Source organism: Tachysurus vachellii, chromosome 11 (assembly GCF_030014155.1).
Source record: "Tachysurus vachellii isolate PV-2020 chromosome 11, HZAU_Pvac_v1, whole genome shotgun sequence".
Classification (NCBI taxonomy): Eukaryota; Metazoa; Chordata; class Actinopteri; order Siluriformes; family Bagridae; genus Tachysurus; species Tachysurus vachellii.
The window spans coordinates 11,268,483-11,284,945 of record NC_083470.1 but is presented as its reverse complement, the minus strand read 5'-3'; the positions used below and the strand labels follow the sequence as shown (position 1 = coordinate 11,284,945).

Genomic DNA, 16,463 nt, shown 5'->3' with positions numbered 1-16,463 from the left:
TAATATACTTAATAAATATCTAGCTATAGTAGATAATGTTTTATACACTTGTAGTTTGTACAAGTGCTAATACAGAAATAAAAAAAAATAAAAAGTCGTCACATTGCCGTTCGCTTGTAAACACAACGACCTTGATTCATTATTTGTATTTTACGTAACGACTTTCATGGCTGTCCGGAAGTGACGCAAAGAGGACTCGTGTGGTGGGTGTGAATCCGAGTTTCTTTAAAACGTCGCAAAGTCTGGTGTGAATTCACACAATTGTTGTATTCAAGATGGTGGTGAAGTTGGCTTACTGGGATATTCGGGGGGTAAGCGCTAACCGACGTAATGCATGTTTTAAATCATAATTATGTGTGAATGTTTTTGCGTTGACTGTGTTTAGAATGTTCATATTCTTTTGGCTTGAAGTAAATGTTACAAACATAAGTGTGTGATGTAGGAACTAATCGAAGCCCAAACCGACTAGCAGAGTGTTTTGGAGTGTCTTTAGCACGACCTGTTTGCATCCGAACAGGACAGTTAGCAGGCAGCATATTAGTGAAAGTCAGATTAAGACATTTAATTTGAATTTAAGTTGAATTAACCGCCTCAGTTCACTACAGTTACATTGGTGCAACAATAGTGATGAGTCGTTCGCAAACGAGTCGACTCTTTGAACCCGTGTGTGAACAGTGGGAACCGACTCGCTTTTCTGAAGTATCGAAACAATGAAATCAATTTTTTATTTTTTTTATTCAAACAGTGAAAACATTGATTTCGATACTTCAGAAAAGCGAGTCGGTTCCCAGATTAGCCAGTAGTTTGCATAAAACTAAAAAAAAAAAATAAATAAAATAAAAAAAAGTGCAGTGGTGGATTCTGTAATTCCGATTCATCATACTGTGTATTCGTGACCGAAATGCGTGCATTGGATCAGTTTTGAAGTGTGTGTGTGTGTTTGTGCGGCTCACATCTGGTGAACATCAGGGTAAAAGAAATAATCAAATTCTCTTTTCAAGTAAAGGAAAACTCCACCCTGAAATATTAAAATATGTGAAATATTTATGTGCTTATCTACTCTGGTGCTCTGGTTAATGTGCTAAATCTTTATTATTCCCCTAAAAATTTGCTGGGAAATGTCACATGGGCACATTTTGTGTAGTCATAACAGTGCAATAGAAGAAAACCTTATCGTATAACAGTCAGGGTTCAGAGTTTAATCCAAATAACACAAGAACAAGTCTTTCTGTGCTCATGTACCATTTTAGTGATATTCAATATCATATTATGATGAAAGAGTAAGACAGTCTAAAGTATTGTAAGAAAAACTAACCAAAGTAGACTAAAATGAAATGAGTAAGCTAAAAAATATTATTAAATATATAAAGTTATTATTAAACTATAAAGTTTAATATGCAAGTCATTTTCCAGCATGTACAATAATGTATTAATGCAGGATGTTATTATTATCTTTCCCTGTATGTATCACAATGAGTACATTTATATAAATAGATTTTATTAGACATCATTTGTAGTTATAATGCTATATTGGTGATCAGAATGCACAGAAAAAGAGAAATTTGATTGAATCAATGAAGGGTGGGTAAAGTGAAAATAAAAGGAGCTGTTTGAGAGCTGAAGGAGTAAAGCAGTGATCTCAATGAGCTAACTGTGGTAGCCTATTGGTTAAGGTGCTGGACTACCAATCGGAAGGTTGTGAGTTCGATTCCCAGGTCCACCAGGTTGCTATTGCTGGGCCCCTGAGCAAAGGCCCTTAACCCTCAATTGCTCAGTTGTATAAAATGACATAAAAGTATAATTCGCTCTGGATAAATGCTTTGTGTTTTTATTTAACAGCTTGCTCAGCCCATTCGCCTTCTTTTGGAGTACACCAGCACTGAATGGGAGGATAAATTCTATTCCTGTGGTGAAGGTAAATTACAATACAGTAAACCTGAAATTAAAATACCAGATTTTCATGTGCACTTTTCTAGCTGTCAGGTGAAAGACAACAGTTAGCAAGGAGTAGTGCTGATGCAAATAAATACCTAAAAAGGCTATTTTTTGTGTGGAGAAATGCATTGACATGCTTTTTTTATTACAGCTCCCAATTATGATAAAAGCTGCTGGTTCAATGACAAGGCCAAGCTTAAAACGGACTTTGCTAATGTAAGTGGTGTCAAGAGCGGCAAAAAACTAGTTGGAACTTGTTGAAATATTTGAAGTAATCTAAAGTAATTATTCTTTTCTTTTTAGCTGCCCTACCTTGAGGATGGAGAGAGGAAAATTGTGCAAAGTAACGCCATAATGAGATACATTGCCCGCAAACACAACCTCTGTAAGGCATTCACTTGAAAGATTTGAATTCTTTCTTAAGCTGTTCTCTGCACAATGTTCTTTATAATTGAGTCATTACATCATTATGGTTTTCACACAAGGGTGTCATGGAAATGCTTTTCTTATAAGTGACATGACCGAATGCTACTAATAGCCATGAAAAAAAAAAAAAGAAAAGCTTACAGACATTCAAAACTAGGTTTTGTTTAAACTTTATGTATTTGAACTGAATGTCTTTATGTTACAGTGCTTTTGTGGATATGTTGCCGTTTCTAGATAAAAGGTTATTAATATCTTTCTCTACATTTATTTACTATGACTCTAGGTGGGGAGACTGAGGACGAGAAGGTCAGAGTGGATATCTTGGAGAATCAGGCAATGGACTTCCGCAATGGATTTGTCATGCTCTGTTATTTCGATTTCGTAAGTTTTCAGAGTCTCCAAAAGCAAAAGTGTTGCTTCAAAACTGTTCTTTTTTTTCTGCATGTGATGTTGCTGAACTGACTACCACTTTTAAACTAGAGAAAATCTAAACTAAAGAAGCAGATCATGGACTCCCTCGTGTTGTGAAATGCAATAGAACATAAGAGCAGCAGACAGTTTAAAAATAAACAAATGGGTTCGGCCAATTATTATTTGGCAGCTTTTAAAATAGCACGTGGTCCAGCACATGCTTTTTTTCTGCACAATGAACTAGAAGTGCAGTGACAAAAGGTTTAGGCAGCGGTGAAAAATGTGTCCGAATTGTTTCTGTTAAGAGCAAATTTATCAAGTGACTGGAAATAACACAATGGTTATTTTTTGTAATGTGCAACAACAGTTAATTGGTCATGAAATTTACCATAAACACACAATTAAATTGATGTTATGAAATTCTACATTTTGCAGGATGTATCACACTGCCAGTTTCAGTTTTTACTCATTACTGTACATGTGTAATACACAGAACAGTGGTATTTATTGTTTAATACAACCCTGTTATTTCTTTACCTGTTCAGGATAACAAAAAGCAGGGATACCTTGATGCCCTGCCAGGAGTTCTGAAGCAATTCTCTAATTTTTTGGGAGAGAGGAAGTGGTTTGCTGGTGATAAGGTAACACTTCTTACTGAAACATGCTGACTACACAAAATGTTCATGCCTTACACTCTACATGACTCGTGCTCCAGCATTACATAGGCTGTGTAATATATCCAGCATTCTTTGGATGTAGATCACATTTGTGGACTTCATCATGTATGAATTGTTGGACCAGCACCGTATGTTTGAGCCCAAATGCCTGGACAACTTCAAGAACCTCAGTGATTTACTGGACAGATTTGAGGTTTGACTTAAAGCCTTTGTTTGTTTGTTTTTTAATCTTATTTGAAATATTTATTGTGATTTCTGTATAAAAAATACAACATAAAAATACAAAGAAAAAAGTAAGCACAATGATGACTAACAGTTGTGCTGTTACTCTAATTTAAAGGCACTTGAGAAGATCTCAGACTACATGAAATCCAGCAGGTTCTTAAAAGCACCTGTAAACAACAAGATGGCAAAGTGGGGAAACAAGAAGGAATGAAAACAGATGATAATGGAGTTTTTGTTGAGCAATGTTTTAAATCGCCTTAAAAATGCATTGGAAACAATATGAATAAAAATACAAGCAAAGCACTTATTAGTTGTTTAAAGCAAATACAGGTGTGACGTTTAAATTGTGATTTTGTTTACTACTTTTAAAGAGGGACACACTGTGCACCATTCTTATTTCCACTGAATAAAAGCTGGAAGATTTTTGCTCAATGGCATTTTACATTTGACTTTTTTTTGCCTGTCTGTTGTAAAGTAAATAAGAAGCGTAGCATTACTGAAACAGCAATACGATTCAGAACATTTTCCGTTTACGCAAAACGTGATGAAATGTTTAGTGTTTCCCCTCAGCATTCTGACAACTGTAACAGTTTTGAAAAGGCAATTTTTATTTGAACATTTAAACAGGTCAAAGTTCAGTCATTTGGTTTATCAGAAGTTGCAAAACCATTCTAGAGGTCATGGATCATATTTTTTGATGATTAATGTCTCATAATTCAGGTCTATATATTAAAGAGGAACATGTATACACACAACAAAGAGACAAGCAATATGGAGATATATATATAAATTATATATACACAATCAGTTGGTCTTGGAATAATTTCTGCTTTTTTGTGGACAGATTAACCTGGATCAGAGAATCTATAAATGTTCAACAAATATGACTTTTAACGCTTTAATCATATATACTTTCGATATTAACTTAATATTCAAAATTAGTTCTTCTACCACAAGTGTTAGATGATACAAAGGATAAAAACGGGATCAAACATAACAGATTTTTATCACCTATTTAAAATTGTATTGGGAGAATAACTTCATTTGTTGCTTATGTTCAGATCATAAACATGTTTTCATAAACCAACAAACGCAGCATGCGATCGTTATACCATTCTCTTGAATGAATCCATCAATCAGCATCTACACCTCACCAAAGCCCATGATGTCAGGTTTTAGCGGCCATTGTAGTGATTATAATCTGCTTCACTAGCAAGCTGTGGAAACACGGACATGTTCATATGGTGAAAATATGCAATATATTCTTACTTATTAGCTTCTACTTTCTTCTTTTCTAAATGGAGAAATCAATATTTATTTCGGCTTTGTTTGATTGAACCAGTGCATTATTTGAGCTGCCCTGGTAAGCTAGGGTTCTGTGTGTGCATGCATGTTTATACTTACTGCCATAGATGATCTAATGGCCTGCAGTTGGAAGAAAACACGACCTCCTTCTTCAGGGCACACAGCTCGTATTTCATCACGCTTCATCCCCAAAAGCAGTGCTCCGTTCATCATACCTAGGTTCCGTATCGTCCTAGACACGTAAAAGTCACACTCATAAAACCGAGGCAAGGCAAAAAGAAACGTTAATGTCGTGACAACACTTTGACCCACAGCTGCAATCCTATTTAACAGTGCTCCTAACAGTTCTGAACTTTGCTCCTTTCAAAAACAGCAGAAGACTGTTTATGAGCAGTAGCAGTAAGTAAAATGTACATAAAGTCTAAGTCTCACTAAGTTTACACATGTATAACTAATTTATAGAGTAACTTCATTTTTGCAGGCATATGTAATTAACACTTTTGTAATTAACTCAATTGTGAAGCTCTGTTGTTTAACACATTTAAATAACATCAGCTCCCTTTCTTCTTTATGGACAACTTTTTGACCAAAAGGCCTATAATAGCTGAGTATGTTCGATATTCATTTAGAAAGAAATTTGTAAAACTATTAATCCACATATTTAGAAATATACTGAATGCAAAAGCTATTAAATCAAAACCATGAGCATGAAAAACTCTGTATTAATGCCCCTGGTTTTGGAATTGGCAAATGGGTGTGACGGTCAGATATCCACATAATTCTGCCCATAGCGTATATATATGTATATTGGTATTAAATACAAAAATAAATTGATAAATATAAAGTATCAATACATACTATATACCTACACCTAAGGAAACTTAATGTTCCTGCATTGTGTACATGACAATTGAGCTTCTTAATGTCTGAATACAACACTAGTGCCAAAAGTACTTGGAATGAATGTTAAATGTATGAAGGCTTTAAGGGACTGATAAGGAGTATATACGATGATAAAAAGGGTGGGGAAAGTTGTGTAAATACTTGTGCTATCAGACAAGACGTCTGCAGTACTTCTTCATGAACCAGTTACAAGAGTGTGACACTGCCATAATGTACATAATGCCTAGCAGTCAAGCAACTTAGTACAAATATGTGTAATCGGACACCAAACAGGTCATAAAGGAACACAATATTTCTCCACACCTATTTTCAGGCTTTATGTCACACTATAGAACTGAATTAGCTAAAGCAAGCCTCACTTTAAGGATATATGAGTTTCAGTTACTAAACATATACATCTGATAATACCACATTGTGTGTAATGTCATGGCTTGTTTAGTAATTTGTGTATGAAACCTTATGGAGGCTTATTGTATTGTGTGGCTTTGTAAAATGCAGATATGTTCAGTTTATACACAGTGCTAAATAGTTCCTTACGAGTTGGAAAAGCCCTTGTACTGTAACCAGGTCCTGACTTCCTCTGGGCTGGAGTTCATGTCGAGAGTTGGAGCTTGATTCGTTCTCTGATACAGTGGTACAACAGAAGATAAAGGTAAACAGTTCTTGTGTATGTCTTTGTTTTCTTGACATTCAAATCAGAAAGAACACTAAAAGAAGGATGATGCATTAAAACTGAATGAACTTACTCCTGGAGCTTCTCCATTCATGGGTTCTAGAACATTTGGAGGCACATGGCCTTCCTCGTCACGATTGTTTCGCACTATCCACCATTGCCTGGACTTGTGTACCACCTGTGGAAACATGTTCACATATAACGTCTCACATGCAGGGTGGTGTTTCTAATACTAAAGCTGAATAAACAGTGGGAACAAAACAATGTTTGCATGGGAAAAAAAGGTGCACATTTTTCATAAAAGAAATAGAGCAGCTAATAAATAAAGAGCAGTCTGGTCTGTTAGTCATACCCATCTGAGTTAATTAAATCTTATTTGTATAAAGAAATTGTCTAATGCAGATTTTACAGAAATTCCGGTCTTGATCTAGATCCAAAAACAGCAACAGACACATAGGGATGCAAACCTTTAGAGGTACCAGACACCAGGTAATGGATTTTTAATATTTGTGTTATACAGTCACTAGGGTTTAAATACAAAATGTTCAGGTAATTTATTTATTTATTTTTTACTTTTTACAAGTAGATCTTACCTGCACCACGTCACCTTTCATCACGCTCAGCTCCTGACGGTTTCTGGCTGTGAAATCGTAGATCACTCGCATGCAGAGCCGTGGTTCTCCAGAGCTACAGGACAAAATAAAGCACAGATCGGGGAACAAATGCTGGCCTTGTAGATGAATAAATTTACAGCAGTGACATTAACAGTACACTGGCACCAAGCAGCTTTACAGATATTTGAATGTCGATTTAGATTCCTAATGAGTTGGCTAAAGGTGACAGTCATAAGTGTGTTGAAAAAGTGCTAAATACGAGCATATTGCAAATAGCAGTTGTGGAATAAGCTCAGGACACATTAATCATTTTTTCTATCAAAATGACAAACAGTCAGAATTAAATCATGTTTGATTTGTTTTTAGTCAAATGTGAGCTCTAAAAACTTTGATAGGAATTTTGTAATAACACATAATTTAAATGATTAAGGTATTACGATTCAGCTTGCAATACTGTCGACTCATTATGATCAGGAGTAGTGAGCAGCGGTATTATCATAAAACCATTATTTACCGTTCAGGTGGAGAACCAAAAGGCCTGTTATCCTGGAACAGAAAATAAATAGCTTGTGTCAACAATGCCAACATCATCTAATACACATTACATTGTTTTTGTTATTTAATATATAATTTACACACACACTTTGTACTAATAAATATGAACAAAGAGTATTAATAAGTGTAAACAAAACTATGTTTAAAAATGGACATCAATTAAGAAAATGACTACTTTGTTGTAAAGCATAAGATTGAAGATTAAGATTAAACGCTAAGATTGAATTCGAGATTATTTTAGCAAATAATCTTCAGTTCCAAGAATACAAGTGTTTCTCTGATTGTATCAAAATTTAAAAATCCTTAATAAATTGTCAGGGAATTGGCTAAGCCATGCAAGCATGTTTACATTTTTTAGAATCTATATATTTTTGCTGTATTTGGGGTCACTGTCTTGTTGAAATGGTTATTTTTTTCTCACAATCAGTGTTGTTTCAAACTCATCTAACACGTTCCAGTACCTGGCACGAATCATGTTTCCTCTGATGATGTGTAAAGATCACTGGACTTGTGTATCATGTGGGAACATGTTCAAATACAGTGTCTCACATAGAGATGGTGGTGTTCTTTTTAAGCTAAGCAAACAATGCAAACAAAACTGTGTTGCTTGTTTGAAAAAGAAGGTATGCACAATTTTTAAAAGAGAAAAGAAAACAACCAAAAAATGTAGTATGGGCTGTCAGTCACACCCATATGATTTTATGTAGTCTAGAAGAAATTGTCACGAAGCAGATTTGACAGAAATCCAAGTTTTAAGATAGATCCCTAATGATCAAAAGACTAAATATAGGTACAGATTATATATAATTATTAAAGATTATATAAGAGTAAGTAACTTTGTAGAGAAACCTTTAGAGGAACCAGACTATAAAGACTCAAACAATTCTGTACATTAAAAAAAAAGTATATTAAATGTATATGGAAGTACGAACAAACAGGACTGAATGAATCGAGTATTTATGACTCTATGAATGAGGTATTTATAAAGCAGCCCCATGTCATAACAATCCCACCTCTGTACTTCACTGTGGGTTTCATGTTCTTGGGATTATATATACAACTGTTCAGTATCGGAACACTGAAAATGATTATTTCCAAAGAGTTCTGTTTCTGTTCCAAAGGTGTTCTGATTTTTGTTTTCTTTTCTAAAAGATTTATTTCTGAATGTCTTCTCTCTGATCGTCCTTATTAGTCTGAGAGCGTCTCAGAAAACCCCTCACATTCATCATGGCTGTTACTTGTTGTGTGAAATCTTCACAATTAGTAGTTTGTGAAATCTTTCACAAAACAGAAGCTTCAGTGTATATAATGTTTAAGATGTGTTTTATTTAATACTGTAAATCTTCTCCCAAGTACTAGCGAGACCTCATCTCTACAGTGATGGTCAGAGGTACTGATGAGTTTTACCTGTCCAGGTCGTTGGTGTATGTCATTCTCAGCCGGAAACCTCTGACTGTTGCTCCGTGACAGAGGACGGTTCGTTGGTCCTGAATGGGGAGGAGGTGGTGCAGGCGGCTGCCATCCATCATAAAACTCTGGAATATATGGTGGTATCTGATCTGCATTTGGCCAATTTGATCTAAGAATAAAGAGGGAATTTCAGTTCAGTATACAGCTTTATAAGTAACATGACATTTATTACTAAACTAGTCCACACATCATTTATACACACTGAGTTGGCATCAAATGCATGCTAGATATAACTAAATATGAATATATTATTATTTAGAATAGTTACAGTGCACAACTCTAGTTAAGACCAATTTTAACCGCAAGTATATTAAGAAAAAATAATCTAGGCCAGGTTTAAATCTGAATATAGATACATATATTTGGAGCACTAAACAGACACTTTTGAGTAAAACAGACCTTTCCACTGCAGTTCACTGGTGCAATAAATAACTTGCTCTCATATTCCTAGAAGCAAGGCGTATGTGTATGTGCCTTGTCACACAGTGCATTATCATACTGGATGTTTGTAGTGTGGATAAACTGTAACCCTGAAGGGATGAACTTTAGTAAGATGACTGCCAGATATACTGTGCTGCTCAGACATTTACTAATGACTATCATGGACACTAATGTGCCAGGAAGACACCAACACCACCCCCCTTTTCTCACCTATCAACATTAGGATGGGCTCCCATGCCCTGAATGTGTTACCATTTGTCTTAATGCATCAACACTCATGAGCCTTATGCGGTAAATATATGTGGTGTTCTGACCTGGGAATATTCCAAGCATCTCCTAAATTGCTCCAAAGCTGATACTCCTTTGGATTCACCACCTGGCTGAGGAGCTGCAGAGCTTGTTCCGTGAGAAAGGGACTCAAAACCGAAGGAGGCACATCTGGAGGATATTGCATCACCAGCTAAAGCATCAACAGGAGTGAAAAGTTAGTTACAACAGACACAAATCTGGACATTTATGACTAGAAGACCATGTGTATCAAAGTATTTCAAACATTGATGTGAGTAACAATGACCAAAGAAAATGCTAAATTAAAGCTCTTTGTTATTCCATTACAAAGGCAATGAGTTAAATTGGTAGATACTCACAAAACCAAGGGAAGAGAAAAGACTGTGGATGAAGTCAGGTGCATCTGGATTAGTTAAGTGTCCATTAAGTTTCCCCTTTAACAAGAATAATAAGACAATATATTAGTCCCTGCTCACAATCAGGACATGATGTCCTGGAGCATTTTAGCCCAGATGTTTTCATGAACATGTAGCTGACGTCATCTTCTGACATCTTAAGGCAAAGCAAATTCTTAATTATTTATTGTAATATTAATAAAACTCCCAAACTGGATTAAACTCTGAGTTTACTATGTAAAACACCGTATATATAATAGGTTTAAGTGGCTGGAGGACTGATGCATTTCATGATTTTGTGTGGCAGTTAATAATATTACTAAAATATAATTAAAAATAATAATAAAAAAAGTCCTGATATTTAAAACTATTGTAATGGTCCAGTTTTCAACTTACAAGGAGATTAAATCCATATTTAAATTTTTGAAGACAGGCCACAAATTCCTCTATAGATGGAAAGTTTTTACCTACACAGGAAATAAGAGTAAAGAATTAAGAAATTGTTCTGTATCATTTTGCTGAAATGAAAAATCACAGGAAATTTGATCCATGAAAAATATTGTTGTTGCGTACCATATACTATTGTGTTTTTGCCTTTTTTTTTCTTTTTCTTCTTTCCATCCTCTTGAGCTAAAGCTGCTCCAACTTTGCCAGTAAAGAACTCAATGTCAGCCACAACATGGTTAAAGATTTCCTAGAGGAAAGAGATGTTTTAACAGATATATAAATATATCAGATAAATGTGCATGTTTTAGATACATTTCAGATAAATACTTGAAAATAATAAGAAAATATGAGAAGATAAACTGACCACACTCCTCTCATTATCTAAGGAGTTGGAAGAAGGATTGGGTTTTTGTCGTTCATGGATATCTGGAGCATGATAGCTCTCCTCTCTAGGTGGAAACATTGGAGGCTGGTGATCATCTGGAAACAGAGTTTTGTACATAATAAAAAATAACAATTAAAACATGGATTAAATCTAAATTTGCTTTGGCAAATAGCAGGTAGATGCTATATCGCTACATCGCTAATCAAATGCTTAAATAAATGCGTTCATTCTAACATGTAAATATTTCTCCTGTAACATTTAGAGGGACTTGGACTGAAGACACTTCACATAATCTCAGATTAACAGTTAATAGCATTTTCTTTATACGGTGAATCATTCTGTGTGAAATGTATTTAACAGTTATGGAAGGACTCTCCAGTGTCAGCACTTTGCAACAATCTCAGCAAAAGCTGTTACAAGAAAGGATTTCAAGACAAAGGACTTTGCATTTTCTGGTTATTCAGTAACATGACCAGCTTCTTGTTTTGCTTTATTAACTTGCAGCAAAAATAAGGATTGTGAGGGAATGTCTATAGCTGTGATATATAGTAATGTGTGATACTTTGTTCCTCTTTTGTAAGCCACATATACTCTGTGCTTCTCAATAAACTTTCGAAGACATTTGAGTCTCATTTACTAAACGTCCCTCATCTGGTACAGCGGTAACTGATCAGATCCGAACCCATCAACTCTTAGGTCAGTTGTTTTTATTTTTTCTACTAAAGTTTGTTATTCCATCAATATTTTGGAGACTTTTTTTTTTTTTTTACCATAGTCTTGATAGCTGTTGGACTGAGGAGGAGGATACATGGGTGGAGGAGATGTGGAATGCACTGGAGGGGGGGCAGGTCTGCGAAACCCTCCCAAATAACCTTGACTTATTATGTTCTCCAGATTACTCCTGCAGAAGACGTGATATATTAATACTGGGTTTGTTTGCACTCATTGATACACTGCATACTGATATGCAAATAACATTTTTTAATTATAAATTGCAACTTTTATTAATACTGTTGTGTATGATTTTCATGACTGTTTGATGTAATTTTCAAGAGCAGGCACACAGTCCTAGGAGCTCCTGCAGATAGCAATCTACTGTACCTGATGTCCATTGGTGGTTCACTTGGTGGAAGTCCTGGCAGTTCATCCCTGTTCTGGATCACTCTCTCTAAATCAGCTTTCACTTCTTCTGCCTGTAAAATTCAGCACTTTGTGTATCCGTGTGACAAAAACCCACTAAAGCACATGTAGCACTGACATCCAGGGCTTTTCCAGGGCTTTTCCAAATTATCTCCACATAAACACTATGCCATTTTGCTAAGAAAATATCTAAAATCAGAACAGCAGTATCTCATTATTTGGATTTATTTCTCTTCCTCAAGTCCTATATCAGTGCCAGTTTCTGATCATAACGTCACTGGCTGGTTGGTAGATTGACTGTTTCTCAACTCAGATGTGTCATTGTGGTGTGTTAAACCCTAAGCAATGCTGCTCCTCCTCATATACTCATATGATACATTATTAGTATGTCAGTGTCACTGCTGTGAGATCCTGAGAAGATTTGTAAGTACCGGTCAATAAATTGTGTACAGTCTAACCCTGACTTATCAACAGACAAATCTTCATTAGGTCATAAGTTAAAAAAAAAAGCATAGGCAATAGTGAGATTAAACTTCTAACCCCAGTTTCTTCACACTGGAACAAAAAAACATGTGGAGCCCTCCGGCTGTTGTCTTGAGCTGTGATCATCAAGAGGGAGTCATATATACAGCTGTCCAGAATCGCTTTTGTCTGTGAGATGCTGCCAAGAGGAAGTGAATCCAGGACTTCCTGCACAGACAGCAAGTTCAAGAGGTTTGGAGAAACAAAATGAGGATATATATATATATAAGTGAGAAATACTTGTAAGAAACTTATAATTTGAGCACATAACATACTGTATGTATATATATATATATATATATATATATATATATATATATATACATATATATATATATATATATATATGTATATATCTCCTTATGATTTTCATAAAAATGAAATAAAGCTTGTGTTGTAAATTGATCCCTCACCTTTGTTTCGACATCACACAGCTGTAAGTGGCCTCCCTGCACCTGCAGGATCATATCCTGACCCCACACTTTCCCTCGGCTCTCCAGACTCTTCAGCTTAGCCACACAGTCATCAGAGCTGCTCGCCTCCCTCCCATTTAACTCACATGTAAACAAGTGCTAAGGAATTAAACAGAATGTAATCAACCAGAATGAAATGTAAACTCTTTATAATGTAAGCATACATAGAAATTACAGAAAAACTACACACTTAAGGGATTTAATAATTACTAATTCTGTGTGTGTGTGTGTGTGTGTGTGTGTTCACACTGTGCTGATTCCTGTTAAGGTGATTATTGATCAGTGTTATTCATCGCTTTATACATTCCTCTAATATTAAAGTTATATATTTTATACACCCCATTAATGTAGATTATTCTGTACAGGGTCACTGAGAGCCTGGAGCCTATCGCAGGGGACTCTGGGCACAAGACTGAGGACATCCTAGTCAACCTATCAAAGGTCACAATCACACCCGCAGTCACATGCTACAGACAATTTCGAGACGTGAATCCGGGATTTGGTTTAAAGAACCAAACCACCAACCCTGAAGGTGCGAGGCAAACATTCTAACACGCTCATGTCTAATATTTATTATTAAAATATTATTACAAATATTAAACCAATATACTGAGAACCTGAAATATTCCTGAGCATAACTTGCCCCAATATAGCAGAATTCTTATATATCCAGTTTCAATAAATGGGGCGTGTTGAGTAAAGTGCTCATCAACAGGATGCTGTGATTCGTAGCGGCTCATTTCCACCCTGAGGTTTATTACGTTCTTATAACTATGTCAAACTGTTTTAGTCCAGATATACCACAGCAATTTATCAAATGTCACTAAAACTATTTATTAAACAGTGACACATCATCTGACACCATCAGGTCCTGTTCCTGGTATCACTTTTTTCTCTCTTAGTCTTGAAAAATGCAGCTTGTGATGCTAGCATGAAAGCACAATTTACAAAGGCCTTTGCCTGATGACTCTTATTTTGGAAAAAAAACAGATTTACTTCAGACTATTACAAAGCACTGACACAGAAGAATGCTACCTTAAACGTTAAATAAACATTTCTTTACAGAAATATTAGATTATGAGGAGCATCCTCCCTATTAATCCTTGGAAATGAGTTGTTACTACAAAAAGGTATAATACAGAAAATCATATTAGAACAAGTACATAAATATGAACTTAGTAGAACTTAGTAGTACTAGTAGAATTAGAGTAGAACATTGTTAAGGTGTACATAATGTTATTAGAGTGTTCATTATATTTCAGCAGGTTCTAAGGTCAGGCTGAAACATATGTTAAAAAACTATGTGGTAGTGATGATTTACTTTGTACCACCATTACCACTCTTTACCTCCACTCTGTACTGAAAGGCATCTCCGTGTCTGTTTATGTTCTCCAAATATTCCTTCCTTTGCACTGTGTTGTAACAGAAAACATGGAATTATACACAAAAGTCACAAGTAATTCTTATGTATTTAAAAGAAAAAAAAACAAAAAGGCCTGAGGCTATTACTCACTATAGATGGATTTTGCACTGGGTCGAGACATATCGGTCATCTGAGAGAACACTTCTGATGAGAAACCTCTATAATATAAATACAGTACAATCTCTGTATCTTAACTGCACCCCATATAACATATTATATATAATAATACCAAATATTTATATTATAAATAAATAAATATTTATTTAATAACAAATAATACTGTACCCGATGAGACATTTCACTTTACATCAACCTAAAATAGTTGATAATATTTTGTGCTTCATATTATTAAGCTTCACTAATATTTTACAGATTTTGCCAACAGTTATGTATTTTAAATATTTTTATTCAATAATGTAAATTTGGGGCACCAGATCTTAGATGATAATCCATTAAATAAAAAGTGTTTGGCTTTAAAAATTAAAATGCACAATGTGTGTGTTATTTTTTTCTGCAGTGACGCATTATTTGACCTGATATAGAAAAATCATGATAAATGATTTCACGTCAGCACAAGATATTGCAGTGTCTGCTATGCACCTGGTTGCCAGATTGAGCTGAATATTTTTATCCTAATCTATTTTAACTCAATAGAAACCGGGCCAACATTGATTGTAACTATAAAAATGTAAACTATATGTAAAATCATACACTAGTCATATACAGCTGATGAATATTTATGACATAATAAAAATAGCTAATAAATTCATATTTAGTGTGAAGTAGGTATTACTAATACTGAGGAAATGAATGCATTCAAAATATAAAATGAAAGCTGCCACACAGTTTGCGGCATCCTGAAGCCATTCTTTCTTACAGATTATTATGGTTTGAATGAGGGTTTAGTTAAGTGAATACCTCGAGGGGGAAGTCGGGCCCTTCATGAACATTCTTCTTTTCTGATGTCACACACCTATTTTAAAAAAACTATATAGTGACATTACATCAAAAATATCAATAATCTAAAATCACTGCTATTTCTGACATAATGTCGAGAAATAAAGGATAATGTTACTTAACACTATTCTGGAGAAACCAATACCAATGCCTTATACTTTTTAAAAGCTTTTATATATATAATTTTGAACACCAAATTATTGTGGACTCTTTAACTCTTTCAAGAATATTTCAAAATTAGGTTTACAAAAAAGGTTTGCTCACGAGTTTTAACTGCTGTCTGAAACACAATGTTTTCTCAGTACAGTCCTCACTGTATTATTTAAATGAATAGTTTTGATCTACATTATTGTAACCGAGTAAATCTACGGCTCGTTTCAAATGATTCCAGTCCATATTATTGGACATTATGTAGACCAAATGTCAAAGCTTTTTCAGTTACACTCTTCACTCAATTGTAACAAGAATGACTTGTTCTTTATTGTAAAACATATAAAATGTACCACTGTTCGATAATAAAATGTATCCTCTACCTAGTTAATCAAACAAACCCCACCTTTACAATCTTTACAGATCGCTGTATATATAACCAAAGTACATTACCTGAGAAAATCTGTGTAGTTCCAACCTCAATGTTCCATTATTAATTGCAGTAAACTACCATTTATATGCCCATGCCAGAACAAAAAAACACGTTTTTTCCTAAATGTCCCTGTTTAGTAAAAAACCTGGTGCAAAGTCCAGCTGCACCTGTACGGTTAGACAGGAAATGAGCGCAGGTAGGTTTTAAGACACTGA

At 34.9% G+C, this 16,463-nt stretch overlaps 2 protein-coding genes across 2 annotated transcripts; one reads left to right on the top strand and one right to left on the bottom strand.

The window, feature by feature from the left end:
* The first annotated feature begins 174 nt into the window (after positions 1-174).
* Positions 175-4,106, top strand: LOC132853434 (glutathione S-transferase Mu 3-like). The gene is made up of 8 exons (XM_060881192.1): positions 175-311; positions 1,840-1,915; positions 2,087-2,151; positions 2,239-2,320; positions 2,645-2,742; positions 3,318-3,413; positions 3,532-3,642; positions 3,790-4,106. Exons 1-8 carry the CDS (start codon positions 276-278, stop codon positions 3,883-3,885), a joined length of 660 nt encoding a protein of 219 aa, XP_060737175.1. The 5' UTR covers positions 175-275; the 3' UTR covers positions 3,886-4,106.
* Positions 4,107-4,261: 155 nt separating this feature from the next.
* On the bottom strand, positions 4,262-16,446 carry eps8l3b (EPS8-like 3b). The gene is made up of 20 exons (XM_060881191.1): positions 16,269-16,446; positions 15,627-15,681; positions 14,799-14,866; positions 14,633-14,697; positions 13,226-13,384; positions 12,831-12,980; positions 12,252-12,343; positions 11,921-12,051; positions 11,130-11,245; positions 10,892-11,012; positions 10,715-10,785; positions 10,283-10,357; positions 9,950-10,095; positions 9,132-9,303; positions 7,684-7,715; positions 7,149-7,242; positions 6,629-6,733; positions 6,420-6,505; positions 5,079-5,211; positions 4,262-4,891 (listed from the first exon to the last, which is right to left on the bottom strand). Exons 2-20 carry the CDS (start codon positions 15,656-15,658, stop codon positions 4,850-4,852), a joined length of 1,890 nt encoding a protein of 629 aa, XP_060737174.1. The 5' UTR covers positions 15,659-15,681; positions 16,269-16,446; the 3' UTR covers positions 4,262-4,849.
* Between the last annotated feature and the right edge of the window lie 17 nt (positions 16,447-16,463).